This window comes from Cottoperca gobio, chromosome 3, assembly GCF_900634415.1.
Source record: "Cottoperca gobio chromosome 3, fCotGob3.1, whole genome shotgun sequence".
NCBI lineage: Eukaryota > Metazoa > Chordata > Actinopteri > Perciformes > Bovichtidae > Cottoperca > Cottoperca gobio.
The window spans coordinates 7,266,340-7,278,744 of NC_041357.1; the positions used below are offsets into that span (position 1 = coordinate 7,266,340).

The 12,405-nt window shown below is 38.8% G+C and overlaps 1 protein-coding gene across 2 annotated transcripts; it reads right to left on the reverse strand.

Moving 5' to 3' along the window:
• Nucleotides 1-5,507: 5,507 nt before the first annotated feature.
• On the reverse strand, nucleotides 5,508-10,925 carry LOC115005096 (gamma-aminobutyric acid receptor-associated protein-like 2). 2 transcript variants are annotated; one of them, XM_029426900.1, is made up of 4 exons: nucleotides 10,693-10,925; nucleotides 8,267-8,322; nucleotides 7,922-8,176; nucleotides 5,508-6,067 (listed from the first exon to the last, which is right to left on the reverse strand). In XM_029426900.1, the coding sequence occupies exons 1-4, from the start codon at nucleotides 10,724-10,726 to the stop codon at nucleotides 6,035-6,037; spliced, it is 378 nt and encodes a 125-aa protein (XP_029282760.1). In that variant the 5' UTR covers nucleotides 10,727-10,925; the 3' UTR covers nucleotides 5,508-6,034. The 2 variants fall into 2 exon arrangements, with proteins under 2 accessions (XP_029282760.1, XP_029282766.1); XM_029426906.1 differs by having other exon boundaries at nucleotides 8,004-8,176; nucleotides 10,693-10,916.
• Nucleotides 10,926-12,405: the final 1,480 nt, after the last annotated feature.

Here is a 12,405-nt window from a genome sequence, read left to right on the forward strand (position 1 = left end):
ATTTCTTTTTTAAACATCCTTCGAGGGCCATACTAATGATTGAACTCAAAACCTTTGCAAAAAACTTTTAAAGACACAGTCCATTCATTTCACTTTTCTTTTATGCTGGGCAAAAAATTAACTTTTTTATCCATGTATCTTTCTGTTTTATCAGAAATCAGAAATTAATCCCACAACGGGGAAATTTATCTTGTCACAGCAAAAGAACATATTAAGTAAAAAGGCAGTAAACAATAATTAAATAGAATAAAAAATAATATAAGTACCAAGTGGTTAATAGAAAATAAAGTGAGTATTGTAAATGGCAGTGATAATTGCACAGCAGTGGTGGAATAGTCTGTTCTTGGTGTGGTGGTCTACCGATCTATCTTTCCATGTTTGTATGTTCCGCTCTGCAGAGAGCTACTTGTTGGGCCAAACTCCACCGAAGATCATTAACTTTATCCAAACGCACTCGTCCTTTCAGCTCGTGCAGTTCGGCATGTTTCGTGCAGTAATGACGCTCGAGATTATTTCTCCTGGAAAGTGCGACATTCCGCATCCAGCTTTCTTTTCTGTTTTACACTTGCCATGCTGCGTTCACTGATGTCAATGACCGTCTCGTTTAAAATTGAAGTTTTTTGACATGACGTGACCACGTGATGACATGTTCCGCTCGTGTTGTGTTCAATGACCCTGACCTTGGCCAAGAAAAATAGTCAGTCCCCCAGTCAGTCAGTCAGACAGACAGACAGACATAAATACATAACGATAGACAGACAGACAGACAGACAGTCAGACAGACAGACAGAAAGATATAACGATAGACAGACAGACAGACAGACAAACAGATATACTTAAGTAAAGTACAAGTGCCAGTTTGTACATACAGAACTTGAGTAAAACAAAAATATAAAAGTACTGTAAAATACTGTCATATAAACTTTAAACCAGTTGAATTAAATTGTTCAAAGCATCTTCATCACTTGTCATATATGCAGAATTTTAGATAATAAATTATCAAATATTATATTATATAATATTTCAATAAAGTTCCCACAGCAACATACCATAAACCAGGGGTCGGGAACCTATGGCTCGCGAGCCATATATGGCTCTTTCGATAACGCAATATGGCTCGCAGACAATTTTGAGCTGACATTTAACATGATTAACAGGTAATACATAATTATATTGTGTCATTTTAAAGTAAAACATTTAGCAGCGGATTTGTTTTTAGTTCTCCCCTCTCTTTCCTCCGCCCTGTCTCTGGCTGTAGGTGAAGGTGTGTTCACACGTGTGTGCGTAGGGGGCGGAGCCCCGCCCTTCGCGAAACCGAGCAGAGGAGAAACTGCACAAAGCAAGCAGTAGACCAGGGGGGGTCAAACTCAATCACAGAGAGGGCCAACATTAAAAACTGGGACTACGTCGAGGGCCAAACACGGTCCACATTTATTGAACAGGATACACATATTGAATAAAGTGTAAAAAGATATGGAACATATTTAAGTCAACTGCAAACGGATTGCTGAGCAGTTCAATTTAAATTTCTGAGCTGCAAAGTCGGCAAATGGTCTCAGTTGATCAGCAGAATGCTGTCGGGAACACAGCGGTGGAGATGTTTGTCAGTGTTTGGAAACACGTAGTGACCAAAGTTTCCTTCTGCATCAGAGTCTCCCACAGGCAGCTCGGCTTGGAACGCCCTCACTGCATCATACATGTCCGTGATCACACGGCCCTGAAGCTGGAGGTTTAACAGTGAGATGCTTCGTTATGTCACACAAACAGTCCAGCTCACATCGTCCCAGAGATCTGGTGTGTTTCTCTTTGCTTTCCAAAAACTTTCATTCCATTCACATATTTAGTTACTTTCTCAAATGTATTTTCCTGTGGTTGTGCCATGCATTGATTTAATTACCAAAACTGGCGGGCCAGTTATGACAGACATATGATATTTTCTCGCGGGCCGGATATAATTGCCTTGAGTTTGACACCCGTGCAGTAAACACTGAAACGTGCACATAAATGAGATGAATAACGTAAGTGTTATTTATTTAATAAAAGAGCTCCTGTTCAATGAAACACTGATACTGCTATTAGTACTCAGATTAGTTATTCTTAAAAAATGCACGCATAAAGTTGCATTCAAATTTATTAAATATATGGCTCTCAAGGAAATACATAAAAAAATATTTGGCTTTTATGGCTCTCCCAGCCAAAAAGGTTCCCGACCCCTGCCATAAACCTTTGGTATCTTGCAGATACTTTATAACAACAGGAGGGATGTAACAATCACATTTAATAATTACATCATTTTAGATTTTTGTGATTGGAGTTTAATAAATTCAAATGAATCCCATTTCATTGGACACAAGCAGACGTACAGTATGTTTAACAACTAATATTATCACTTGAGATTCCTTATCACCACCTAGTGGGTGATTTCAGGGATGACTGGTAGCGGAGAGATGTCTGCCCAAAAGTATGTTAAACTTTAGCTGATTTAGCCGATAATCTGCTGCTGCCACCGGACCTTGGAGTCTGGAACCTGGGATTGTAGTTTGTGATGCTGTTGAAGGTGTTTCTGTTATTTAGACAACTCTCATTGACATACATGGGGTGGACAAAATAATAGAAACACCTGTCAGTATAACACAGTACAATTCAACAGCACCACAAACTACAATCCATCAAAAAAAGAAGTCCAAAATCTAAAAACATTTGATTTGTGTATGAGAACTTTGTTTTCTCTTCTTATCTCCCCACTAATCATCTCATGACTCTCAGATTTATCTGGTCACCCTTTGGAGGGGACTGTCCCCTAGGTTGGGAACCAGTGGACTAAACTAACTAAGTAGTGGACATTTTACTGCATAACCTTTTATTTTACTTTAAATACATTTTGCTGCTTTGTGCTTTTGCTTAAGTAATAATATAACAGAAATAAAATAAACAGTTCAACACCAGGAAAAGGACTGGAAGGGCGGCAGCCTCTGCCGTGTCAGAGGCAAAGCAGCGGGTGTGGGAGAAGTTCGGAGAAGCTATGGAGAAGGACTTTCGGTCGGCACCAAGGTGCTTCTGGAAAACCATCCGGCACCTCAGGAGGGGGAAGCGAGGAACCATCCAAGCTGTGTACAGCAAGGGTGGGACCCTGCTGACTTCAATTGAGAAGGTTATCGGCCGGTGGAAGGAGCACTTTGAGGAACTCCTGAATCCGACTAACACGCCCTCTATGGTAGAGGCAGAGCTGGAAGCTGATGGGGGATCATAGTCAATTTCCCTGATGGAAGTCACTGAGGTAGTCAAACAACTCCACAGTGGCAAAGCCGCAGGCGTTGATGAGATCCGTCCAAAAATGCTGAAGGCTTTGGGTGTTGAGGGGCTGTCTTGGTTGACACGCCTCGTCAACATTGCGTGGAAGTCTGGGACAGTGCCTAGGGGTTGGCAGACCGGGGTTTTGGTTCCCCTATTTAAAAAGGGGGACCAGAGAGTGTGTGCCAACTACAGGAGTATCACACTTCTCAGCCTCCCTGGTAAAGTCTACTCCAAGGTACTGGAAAGGAGGGTTCGGCCGGTAGTCGAACCTCTGATTGAAGAGGAACAATGCGGATTCCGTCCTGGTCGTGGAACAACTGACCAACTCTTCACTCTCGCAAGGATCCTGGAGGGGGCCTGGGAGTACGCCCATCCGGTCTACATGTGTTTTGTGGATCTGGAGAAGGCGTATGACCGGGTCCCCCGGGTGATACCGTGGGAGATGCTGCGGGAGTATGGGGTGAGGGGGTCACTTTTGAGGGCCATCCAATCCCTGTACGCCCAAACCGAGAATTGTGTCCGGATACTCGGCAGTAAATCGGACTCGTTTCCAGTGAATGTTGGCCTCCGCCAGGGCTGCGCTTTATCACCAATCCTGTTCATGATTTTCATGGACAGGATATCGAGGCGTAGTCGTGGAGGAGAGGGGTTGCAGTTCGGTGACCTGCGGATCTCATCGCTGCTCTTTGCAGATGATGTGGTCCTTATGGCATCATCGGTCTGTGACCTTCAACAGTCACTGGATCGGTTCGCAGCCGAGTGTGAAGCGGTTGGGATGAGGATCAGCACCTCAAAATCTGAGGCCATGGCTCTCAGCAGGAAACTGGTGGATTGCCTACTCCGAGTAGGGAATGAGCCATTACCCCAAGTGAAGGAGTTCAAGTACCTCGGGGTCTTGTTCGCGAGTGAGGGGACGATGGAGCGAGAGATTGGCCGGAGAATTGGAGCAGTGGGGGCGATATTACAGTCACTTTACCGCACCGTTGTGACGAAAAGAGAGCTGAGCCAGAAGGCAAAGCTCTCAATATACCGGTAGATCTTCATTCCTACCCTCACCTATGGTCATGAAGGCTGGGTCATGACCGAAAGAACGAGATCACGGGTACAAGCGGCCGAAATGGGTTTTCTCAGACGGGTGGCTGGCGTCTCCCTTAGAGATAGGGTGAGAAGCTCAGCCATCTGTGAGAGACTCGGAGTAGAGCCGCTGCTCCTTTACGTTGAAAGGAGCCAGTTGAGGTGGTTCGGGCATCTAGTAAGGATGCCACCTGGGCGCCTCCCTAGGGAGGTGTTCCAGGCACGTCCAGCTGGGAGTAGACCCCGGGGACCCAGGACTCGGTGGAGAGATTATATCTCCTCACTGGCCTGGGAACGCCTCAGGATCCCCCAGTCGGAGCTGGAGGATGTGGCCCGGAGAAGGGAAGATTGGGGTTCCTTACTGGAGCTGCTGCCCCCGCGACCCGATCCCGGATAAGCGGTAGACGATGGATGGATGGACACCACAATCCTCCACAAGGATCCTACAGTTGAATATACACACACTGAACATTATAACCTTCATGAAGGAAGATTTATTGCAGGACGGTTGTATTAGACTGCATTAGTTGTAGCTGGGTGAATCTAATACATTTGCAACTGACTTATTTTATGCCTAAAAAGTTGCTCAATAACTAAGAGCCATGTTTCTGCTGTAACAATCAGAGACACCTGCTGACTAGTGGCAGGAAAGCCTCATGTTGAATTTGAGAAAGTTTCAAGATAGTCAAAAACTACACCGCTTCGTCCTAGGGAGGAATTAAGACGTTTATCTAGTTTGATCTTTTTCTTTTCTTTAAAGTTTTTTTGCATTTTTCACTGTCTTTGCTGGAGTCTGCAGAATAAAGGAAACTGAAAGAAACAGGACAATAGATGTACGTAGGAATAAATAACGTTTATTTTCATTCTTTTTTGTATGCATTTATACACATATATATTGTATATACATATACATCTATATGTATATACATATATATATATATATTGTATATACATATATATATTGTATATACACATGTATATATGTATACTTGCCCAGTTGTAGACAAAGGTATGAGGACATACAAATTACAAATGAGCTGTCTTTGTCTTTGTGTTACATTTTCAGTAAACCCATTATGTAGTGCATTATTAATGTAGCGCTGACATGTTGGGAAAAACACAAACAACAATAACCAGGCTTTATTTGAATCTTTTTATTGGTTAGGTCATCCTAATTTAATTTCACATAATTAAATTAAAAGTTCTTTTTAAATATTGTCTTCAAAGAGGAAAGCATAACTAAAAGCAAAACTCATTCACGCATATCATTTAAAATGTGAAAACAATAATAATAATCAAAGTTCCTCCTACAAACACTCAAATCACAACAACATCAAACAAATAATAATTAAAATGTAACACACTATACACAACTGAATCTATGAATCTTTAAAGAACTGGTGCAACATGGGCCAGAACAAACACACCGGTGCACTCGTTTATGTTTATCCAGTCAGGTAAGCAGTCGGTCCGTCTTTCTGTTACGTTCATGTCTCTGAATCTCTCTGGGGTTTCCCCGTGGTTTCTCCAGGGGCAGAGTGAGGGCTGTGATTAGACGTGGGTGGGTGTCGCGCAGGTGAGGCCGGTCACGATGATGGCTTCTTGTTTTTAAAAACCAAAGGTGTTTTCACCGCTGTAAGCCACGTATAAAAAGCCGTCCTCGTCCTTATCTTTCTCGTACAGCTGCCCCATCGTGATGCTGAAACACGAAGGAGACACAGCCTGATTATTGAACGGGACAGCTGCTGAATACTAAGTATTATATATATATATATATATATATATATATATATATATATATATATATACACAATATGATATATCTTTTCCCTCTGTGTCATTGAGCTCCATTGTTGTTAAAAACTAATAAAAACACATCAATGAGCCACACTGATGCACTGTGTGACATGTTCCTTCATTACCATGAACACACACACTGTACTTTATTTTGACTCCCACACACACCGTCCTGCTGCCACAAATACTCACTAGAGCACCAAATGTGGATTCATCCGCCGCTGAAAATAGTTCCCAACAAATACAACATTTTCTCTCATTTGTTTGTTCTTGAACGTGGCTAACTATCTTCCCAATTATTATAAGAATAAACTGTTTATAATTACCTACCAAAATAAAATTTGTAATTTAAAGAAATCCCACAATTTCTTTGCAAACAAAAAAAGGTATCAAGTATTTTATTGTAATCTTTCCAAAAAGCTGCATCAAATTCAGGCAGTTTGGACTTTATTGACAATAAAACTGAAGAACTTGTTCAGATGACATATCATAAAAGATTTTCCTTTAAATAGATGAAACATTCAAACCAAAAACTCCCATGTTTTTATAGCTGCATCATTCCATCAAATATAATATATATAATATATATTAGATGTATTTTGTAACATTTTCCGACTGGATTCTGGATTATTTTAACGCAGCTGTGGTTCTCTACAGTGTAAAGTTTGAAAGTCCCGCTGCTGGCCCCAGAGGTCATAAATCTCTCTGTGAAGGGGCTAAAAATAGAGACTGAAAGTGCTGAGTAATGACTGGTAGGTCAGAGAGGAGTGATGGGTGTAACTACAGCTCATTCTGGGTGTTGTAATGATTGTCTCAGTGTTGAATCAGCCTGAATATCCAGTCCAAATTATATATTACCTCATGGTGTTTGGCAGTATGTGGAGTTTTTTACCACATCGTTTTCCAAGTTAATATTTTACATGTGTTTATTCGGTCAAAACCAACACACGTAATCCCTCTACCCGCTTCAGCTCCTTTGATCAATTTATTTTCAACATATAGTGGCTATTCTAAAATATAAAAGGAGCCCTGACACATTAACAGTCAACCATGAAAATGAAATAATTGAAGAAGCCACGGGGGAAATTAAAAAGGGGACAGAGTCCCTTGATCCAGACGGTATCTGAAATTAAACAGAGTACCTTTTGATACCTTTATTGACCATGAAGGCATTTGTGTACTGCTGTGATGGCAGATCAATACAGAACCAGTTACTTCCTGACTCCTGCTGTTTTACCGGGCATCATCTTAGAGCTATAGATCAGTCGATTAATGGATCGAAAGAAAATTAATCTGCAACTATTTTTGATAAATCGATTAATTGTTTCAGTCATTTTTCAGTCAAGAATATTTGCTGATTCAAGCTTCTCAATGTAAAGGTTCACTGCTTTTCTTTGTCATAAATGATAGTAAATAAACCTTTCAATCTAATCAAAGGTCCTGGTTTTTTCTCTTAAAAATGTAGGTTGTAGAAGAATTGTGCTTTTGTTTTTATTTAAATGGTTGATTGAATCAGACCTGAACCGAACTGAACCAGGCTTCATGAACAACTGCATGCATTGTATACACACACCAGACTGCTATTTGTCCTTTTTTTAAATGAACTTTAAAGGGAGTTTAAAGATGTTGGATTATTTGCAATACAGACCATATGAAAACACAAAAGAAACAGAAAAATCCTGAACTTTTAGAAATTCTGTTGGAGCTTTAGAGAGAAAACCTCATGGTGAAAAATTATAAACCGGAGTTCACAAACCTTTTTGCAATACGGACTAAATTTTAAATTGACAATGATGTAATTGCCGGACGTAATAATCTTCACTAGGGCTTGACCTGACCTGGACTGCGGCACCGTCTTGTCCACAAACAGGAAGATGGCCTTCTCTGAGGGCAGCTGGATGCGTTTCCTGATGATCCACATGAACTGAGCCACTGTGATGTCGGAGGGAACCAGGTACTTCCTCTTGTCGATGTCCACTATCTGTGATCCAGACACTTTCTCCACAATCACCTGACAAAACCACACAGAAGCATTGATTAAACCAATAATGAATTACTAAGCAGACTAAATCAGCTGTAGCACCACAGAAGTTTCACCCACCGGGACCCTATCAGGGTACTTGTTGCGGATTTTGGCTGACTCTATGCATCGATGTTCTGGTGGAGAAAAAGCAACATCCGTGTTAATTAAGAGAATGTTTTACAAGACAACAGAAGCACATGTTACTTAAGTAAAACCTCTTCTCCTGTAAAAAAAAAAACAGAGAGACAAATGTAAATGTCAGTGATGGACAAAGATCAATATTTAGCAGCTTAGGTGAGAGATTCGCAGGCAGCTGCTGTGGATTTAGAAACAAAGCCCGTCTGTCCAGTCACTTAAAAAGGTGAATGTGCCTCATCAATAAAACATCACCACTTTAGCGCTGTGTCATTATTGTACTGGCAGCCTCTATAACTGCATTCCTGCCCGAAACTCATTATTAACACATTATTTTACAGCTAAATGACAAGTGAATAAGTATGTGAATCACTGCCAATTAATAATTATATCAACATGTGTTTTTTGTATTTAGTTTCATTCTTCTTACTTTGTTACTTTGTGTATTTTTTTATGAAAAAGTTGCATAAATTAAGAACGAAGGATGTTTTGACTGCTGATCAAAGTAATCGATTTTGAGAAATAAGGACTTCATTACATTTCTGTGACTTCTGGCACATCTTTTAGGGTACAATTACATTTGTTTGGACACCTTACTTTTCTTATCCATCACTCTGGTTACCTGTAACAAATATTACCATTCACAAAAATAAATCCCTCTCAACTCCCCTGAATTTTCTTACTTCAGATGCCAGTAAAAATGTAGGCTCCACCAACAAACCAAAACATGTTAAAACAAAAAGATATATTTTTTATTAACTTGACTTCATATACTAAATGATGAAAATAAATATCAATCGATTATTTGACATCACATTTAGATATTTAGTTTTACCCTCTAGCTCATCTTAAACGATGAGTGAATTGACAGAAAAATAAATGCCAACAATTACGATAAGTAAATAATAATTTAAGTCAATAAAAAACATTTACTGGATCCAGCTTCTCAAAAGTGAGAGTTTACTACTTGTCTCTGTTTTAAATGACTGTAAATTGACTATAATGTGATTTTTGAACTGCTGATAAGACATTTGATTTTTATTCTATTCTACTTCCAGAACTTACTTTTTATTTTATGTTTATAGATTGATAACAAGGCAAATTCCTTGTATGTGAAAACCTACTTGGTACTTTTTCACTATTTGTTGTCTTTATATCTCCAAACAATTATTTGAAAATACATTATAGAATAGTAAAAATAAATGCTTTATACAATTAATTTTCAGTATGAAACTGGATATATGTACAAGTTACATCCTCCTTTTCACAGTAAGCAGAGAGGATTATGGGTAATGTAGTTACAGCACTGAAACCAACAATAACAATGAGGTGGAGAGATGCCAACTGCCATATTCTCATTAGTTTTTTTTACAATTTTAACATTTTAAACAACTAAACGTTTAATTACCACATTATCACCCAACAGCAACATGCACATTGTGCTCATAAAATAACATGTAAACTATCTTTAAAGTCTTATAAACACCAGTTGCTACCATCAGCTAGCCTGTCAACAGGAAGTAAATTCAGATTATGAATTTTGAGTGATTAAAATACGAGATATGTTTTGGTTTTATATTGATAAATGCAAAGAGTTGTTTACGTTCTGTGTATCATATGTTTTATCATAATACATGTTAGTTGACAAAGATGTTTTAAGGAATCACTTTAGCCTTTGATCACTTGTGAAGCCATGTATCTTTATTTTTCTGTAAACAATTACTCGATTTATTAACAAATATCTTAATTAATTATATCAAAAACTAAATTATTGGGTGTAAAACCAGCCTACAGGCCTACATAACAACTTTTGCTAGGTCCTGTTGACGCATTTCAGGCCTCCAGTTCATAACAAGTGGACAGAAAGGCAAAATATAATAATTGGCTTTATAAAACCGACACATCCCAGCTTTCACTATCCAGATGCTAACAGTAACTCAATGCATAATGGAGGCTTTAGCAGCTTAATGAGTCTCTTCCGTGTCAATATCCACCTTCCGCCTGAAACCAGGTCGTCGTCGGTGTTGAAATAAGAACAAAGACACGATGATTTGTTCACCTACACGCGCCCAACACATCGCATTTAAAGTCGTGACAAGATAACGGACTTTTACATTAGCTGACATTAATATTAACGGCTATATTTAACGTGTCGATAGAGCTAGCTTAAAAACCAAAGCCTCCTCTATAAACAAAAGCCTGAAAGACAGGCCGGTTTGAGCTGTCCGACCTGTTTTACAGGGATTTATTAAACAATACACCCCGATTAGTTCCTCCTGAACCTAAATATAGGATTTCTCTTCAAAATATTCAACGGCGTGGTCATTTTTTTATCCATTAAAAACAGCAGCTCCCCTCTCCTCCCTTACCCAAGGAGTGATCCTCTTTGAACATCCATTTCATGTTTCCGGGCTCTTTTTTGCTCGATGCAGCTGGAAATTATAATAAACACGATATAATATATTTCTAAATATCTTTGTTTAAAGTTGTCCTCTAACGTGTGACTCTTAAAATGAACGTACAGACGAGAACAGCACAGCTCTCAACACTTCCGAGCAAAACAACAAACAACAATCTCCTCTGGCTGCCCCGGCGGTGACGTCACTCCCGGACTGTTCCATTCCGCCGCGCACAGGGGGGGGGGGGGGGGGGGGGGACAAATGATGTCGACATTATGAACGCTGAACGCAACAATAAACATACAATAAACACACGCAATGCAGTCTATGAAAGAACTCAACTCAAGTGAACTTTAGCTCCTAACCCAGTAACCCAAAGTGTTACACATAAAAAGAAACAAATACACAACAATTAATACAATTTAGCAAGACTGATAAAGTACTACAATAAAACAATAAACCGTGTAAATAATGTTTAAATCGTACTCAAGTAAACGTATAAAAGTATTAGCATTCAAATATACTTAAAGTACCAAAAGTAAAAACACTCATTATCTCAAATGGCCCATTTTTTGAATAATTTATATAATATTTTTGGATTATTACATTATAATTATTGATGTATTGAGGTGTTCATAATTTTGATGTGGCCATTTTAATTGCCTTAACTGCTAGGTAGGTTGACCTTACATTAATTATTAGTTGATTTATATTTTACATTAATAATCTAAATCGGTAAAGTAAATGTAATAAAAGGTATTGAATTAATGTATTAGAGTATTTGTTAAAACTTATAGTTCAGACTAGCTCAGGCTTAGACTGCCGGGGAAGTTACAACGACCACCTTTCTCCTCCTATCCGTCTCTCTCTGCATGCATTCATGCCTTCTCTATTTGTATGTACTCATGTCCCATATATGCATGTTACTAACTCTGCATCCCAGAGTTTTTGTGCTCTCTAGTCTCGCAGGTTGCCACGTTTAATGGTTGCGTCTGAATCGTTGATCGTGATACTATTGTTATTATTCGTCATATTCTAAGAGTTGTTTTTATTGTTATTATTATTATTGGATATATGTTTATAGTTGTTATTGTTACTAGTTGTTATTGTTACCCAACAGCTAATTTATTCACTAGGGTCCAGTTGGCAAATAAAACAGAGAAGCACAACACCCTCACATTGGAGGACTTTTTTTTACTGGTGCTGGTGTTGATTTTGACTTATTGTTTAAATGACTAATCAAGTTGATTAAATGTATTTAAATGTGCCTTTTGAGGGCTTTACACTCTGAACCAAACGTGACACCCTCTATCCTTATACCTGGGTTCAAATGGCCTTAAAATGAAGAACTTCCCCCCAAAAAATCCTGTAATTGGGAAAAAAGTAGTGAGAGTAATAGATGTCATCTGACAAAAAGACAGAAATAACAGTAAAGCACTTCTTCCACTGATTGAAAAATGAAAGTCCTTTGAGTTAATTGTTACCCCCTTAAATAAAACTCGCTGTAAATCAATTAAAAAATACTTTTGAGGGTTTTAGGTTTTTGCACCTAAAACGAAATAAGTTATATTCATTGTTATTTTATTTTTTTTATTTCAGCATCAGTAAACATAAAGCATTTATAAAATCCCATACATTGTTTATGAGTATAAAGTGATATTGTAACACAAGAACATAGAAGTT

Excerpts from the sequence above, each read along its gene's own strand:
- LOC115005096 (XM_029426900.1), bottom strand. The coding sequence starts at position 10,726 with ATGAAATGGATGTTCAAAGAGGATCACTCCTTGG. Across the intron at positions 8,323-10,692 it reads CAAAGAGGATCACTCCTTGG|AACATCGATGCATAGAGTCA; the intron begins GTAAGGGAGGAG and ends TTTCTCCACCAG. Across the intron at positions 8,177-8,266 it reads AGTACCCTGATAGGGTCCCG|GTGATTGTGGAGAAAGTGTC; the intron begins GTGGGTGAAACT and ends TGGTTTTGTCAG.